The following is a 4430-nucleotide window of genomic DNA, read 5'->3' on the forward strand; positions in this document are numbered from 1 at the left end:
TTATGGTGCATTAGTAGAAGTGATTCATCCTTAATCAGAAGTCTTGAATTTGAGCTTCAATATTGAAAAAATCATGTTAGAAGTGTCACTCTCGAATAGACTCCACGATTCGAATTAAATCGAAACTCTAATATGTGGAATCCGAACACTAGACGGAGAAATTTTTTTTGATAATAACATGCGTGGGTCGGCCAAGATGTTGCCATGCAATTGCATTACAATCTCAAAAGATATCAATGTAACAAGTATGTGGACCAAAAATAATGGACATATCATCTTCATTATTGAACTATTCAATACCTACCAATGACCAAGCAACCCCCCCCCCTCACCCCACTACCCCAAAATCCCACTTTCCATCATTATTTATCAAAACAATTATAGTGGTTTTTGGTCATGAAAACTTAATATATTTTTTAATCTATTTAATTTTTTTTGGAGTTGTAAGTATTTGATTTCACTTCTTGCAAAGAGTTTTAATAACCCCAATTTCTAAATAATAGGAGTAATGTTTATCTTTATGGCTGGTTTTGTATTCTTAAAATGATTGACTCGCTCATCTATTTCAATTTTTCAGCTCATACAACTTAGGATTAAAAACATCAACTAATATGAACTCTAAGTTGTTAATCCTCCTTATATTGAATTAGATTAAACATAATCAAATGTTGTAAATCTCAGTAATTCATACAGTTATATAAGTAGAAATAAATAAAAATCAGACCATCTATCCACTCTTTATTCATGGCTATGCTTGGTTGATACTATTTCTAGAGACTTCAACAAGGTAAATCAGAAAGCAATAAAGTTTTGAGCAAAGAGAATTATACTCTAAAAACATACTTGTTCTGATTATACTAACCATTAATCCAAAATAAAAAGCTTTACAAAGCTATTCAATATTTCCATCATTAGAGTCTTTTTTTCACCAACGTAAGCACAAACACAATATTTAAAATAAAACTAAACTTATTCATCGATCTCTTTCCCCTTAAATACAATAACCCCCTCCATCCATACTTAATCCCCAGACCTAAAATATAAAATAAGAAGAAGAAATTATTCGCATTTTTTTTAATCTAATTTTCTCAAATTTCAGACCTTTTCAGTTCTCCAAGTCTAAAAAAATTCATGGAGAAAACTGAAAGTTCCAAAATTTTAAGAATTTAGGAGCGAATAGGAAAGATTTAATAGTAATATAAGTCAACCTTAAAGCTAATTAGAGACTGGGGAATCCAAACTAGTTATTAAGAATTATAAGAGGTAATTCTCCCGAATACGGGTCGGATCCATTACTCCAGTCGGAGCAACCGCCGTAAATCTCTCGACGCTGAATCATCGAATGATGTCAATTCTACTTGCTTTTTGTTGTTCATGTTGTTGAAGAAAGAAGGTAGAGGAAGAGATCGAGGCGATGGAGAATTCGAGAAAGCAGATCCGGCATAAACGTCGGTCGGAGTATGCCCGACCCGGATATTTTTCGGGAACATTCCGGGTTGCTCCGGACCTAATCTTCCGGTACCGTAAACTGTCAATTCATCACCGCTACCACTCGCCGGTTGTTTCTTCTTCTTACCGGACGATGTCGTTTTGTTCTCTTTCCTGATATTAGGGTTCAGAGAATCCAACGACTCTCCCCTTCTCAAAATCATTACCTGACCCATCACGATTCCGCCGTCTACCACCGGTGTAACTCTCCCAGGGATCTGAACCGGTTTCGATTCCTCAGATCTCCTAGAAATCGACGGCTCAGATTGGTTCTGGATCTTGCTGTTCAACTTCTTTTTCTCCGTTCTAACAACCGGTTTCCGGTAACCGTTGTTATTATAATACCCATTATTTTTCCGACGATGAAACGCCGCCGCCGGTTGTGGTTCCCTGAACCTGTCAATCAAACAATTTTGTGGCCGCAAAACTTCTGTTCCCATTTTTACGAAAAAGGAAATCAAAATTTGTACAAATAAATACCCAAGAAAGAAAACAAAAATTCCAAAGACTATTTCAATCAACCTTCAAAGGGAAGGGGTGATTTAAAGGCAATTAATAAAGAAAACAAGTTTCTTCTTCCTGGGTTTTCCGATTCCTTAATGGAAAATAAGAGAGAAAATTCTCCCTTAAAACTATATTTCTTCTCTGTAAATTGAGAGAGATTTTGTTTCGTTTCGATATGAAGATAACAAGGAAGATTGGGTAGAGCTTTATATATACAAAAGAAAGAGAAGAAAAAAGGTAAGCGCGTGACAAACGCGATTGGTTGTGCGAGTGGGGGTTTGTATTAGACATGTTTTGGTTAAGCCGTCTAATTTGATTTTCATATTTTATGAGCGGCTGACCTAAGACTGAGCCGTTCACGTGTGGGGCCCAGATTGTCTTTCCGTTTTGACGGAGACTTGTAATCCGTTAGTCTACGCGCTTGTCGTTTTCTTATAGTGTCTAACGGCGTTAAGTTTTGGACGGTGAGTTGGTTTTTTGTCGTCTTAAAAAGGGAAAATTATTTGAGGGGACCATGTGTTTGTTGTGTGGCTACTTCAAAGCTCTTTCCTTTTCTATTATCTAAAAAAAAACTTTAATTATTTTTATTTAAAAATTAAAAAATATTTATCGTAAATTTCGATATATGAATTTTTATTACTGGCCTTTGATTGATTTTCTTTGATAATATCTGCCACGTCATTTTTGAGTAAATTGTGGACATGATCTCTAAATTTGATCATTGATTTTATGAGATGTTGATCCTCTTATCATGGATCTGATATTGAAGAAAAAAAATTATTCTTAAATTTTGTTCATATAAATAATTTTGAATTAAATTTTAAATATTATGAAAAAGGTTTGTATAGTCTTATGTTATGCAAAAATTGACGAATATGTTATTGTTAATATTTTAGCACAAATATGTTCTTGCTGTTTAATATTTAGTTTCAGGGTCGATTCAATAATATCGGGAGTCTAAAGCGAAACTTAAGAGAGAGATTAGATATTTTTTTTATTATATATATACATTTATTTAAAATCTACTTTTTTAGTTATTTTAGATGAAAAGTCATTAAGCACCATTTTATAATCGATTCGTTTTGATATTGTCTTTTCAAATGATGATATAGCGAATTCATTGGATCTCTCTTGAGACAAAGAAGATTTGATCAATTTTAATTTTGAAAAACTTCTTTAGGCTGAGGCAACAACTACAACTACAAAAGTTGGTAACATTATTCTATAAACAATATGTGTATTTAGAAAATAATCAAGTCTTTTTATTTGATTGAGTATTATCATTAGATCATTATCTTTTACTTGTATTACTTCTTTTAACAATTTTCATTTAAAATAAATCTAAACCATCAATATCTATTAATTGTTATGAGTTAAAGAAGTTCAAGGTTAAGACAATATTTTCTTTTAAATTCTCATCATCTAGTGATCTCAATATTTTACCACTAAATGAGAAATTAAAAATATTTTCATATGCTTCTATTGGTTCAAACCTATTTCAAAGTGAAAAATAGTTTGATCTATTCTACATATATAAAGTAATCAACGATAAACGATTTCTTTAAGGGACTTTGTGATTTTGTTATCCATATTTTCATCAAATTATTTCTTACGAAATTCAGGTTTATATTCAATAACCTCTGGCGGACCCAAAATTTTCAAGAAGTGGGTTCAAGATATAAAAAATAAAACTAAAATGTGGGATAGGGATTTGAACTCGAGCAAGCTGGAAAATTTAAACCCACTTCACCATTGGGCCAAGGATCACACTTGTGTTAGTGATGTCAAAAGTTATCATATACATATAAAATATTAAGAACTGATCAAATATACATATATATACGATGTTATTTATCAATGAAGTGGGTTCACATGAACTCAGCCCCTGATATTTATCTCATAACCCTTCTTAAATTATGCTCTCGCTGTCCCTATTTAGTTGTCCACTTTAGAAATGACACACATATTAAGATATCAATAATTAGCATAGTGAAGTTATAATTTTACCTTTATTAATTATGGTTTCAAAAATGATGAATTAAAATTTAAAAATTTTCAAGAAGTTTAAATTAGAGTATAATAGGAAAAAGAATTATCTTTTTTTGATTTGTCAAAATAGATAAATAAATAGGAACAACTAAAAGAAAAAATATGGATAAATAAATATGGACAGAGAGAATATCTAATTGCAAAGATTTGAATAACCCCTTCAATAATTTCTGTGTAGTTTGTGGGGATCATTAACTCTGGTAACCCTCTAAATTAAAATTTCATTATTTAATTTATCAAGTTTTCTAGTTAAAATTGAACGTTATGGTTAATATTACTATAAATATAACTTTTGCTCACAATTTTAGATCTATTCTCACTTGACCATTAATTAGTGATCATCGGTACTGGGGTTAACCCAAAACAGAGTACAAAAAAAAGTGACAAAA

General features: G+C 31.5%; 1 protein-coding gene across 1 annotated transcript; it reads right to left on the reverse strand.

Moving 5' to 3' along the window:
* Positions 1–824: 824 nt before the first annotated feature.
* Positions 825–2183, reverse strand: LOC107008184. The gene has a single exon (XM_015207110.2). It carries the CDS (start codon positions 1926–1928, stop codon positions 1293–1295), a length of 636 nt encoding a protein of 211 aa, XP_015062596.1. The 5' UTR covers positions 1929–2183; the 3' UTR covers positions 825–1292.
* Positions 2184–4430: the final 2247 nt, after the last annotated feature.

The sequence above is a fragment of the Solanum pennellii genome, chromosome 1 (genome assembly GCF_001406875.1).
Source record: "Solanum pennellii chromosome 1, SPENNV200".
NCBI lineage: Eukaryota > Viridiplantae > Streptophyta > Magnoliopsida > Solanales > Solanaceae > Solanum > Solanum pennellii.

Bases quoted from the DNA above. Each gene is read 5' to 3' on its own strand.
- LOC107008184 (XM_015207110.2), bottom strand. From the start codon at position 1,928: ATGGGAACAGAAGTTTTGCGGCCACAAAATTGTTTGATTGACAGGTTC.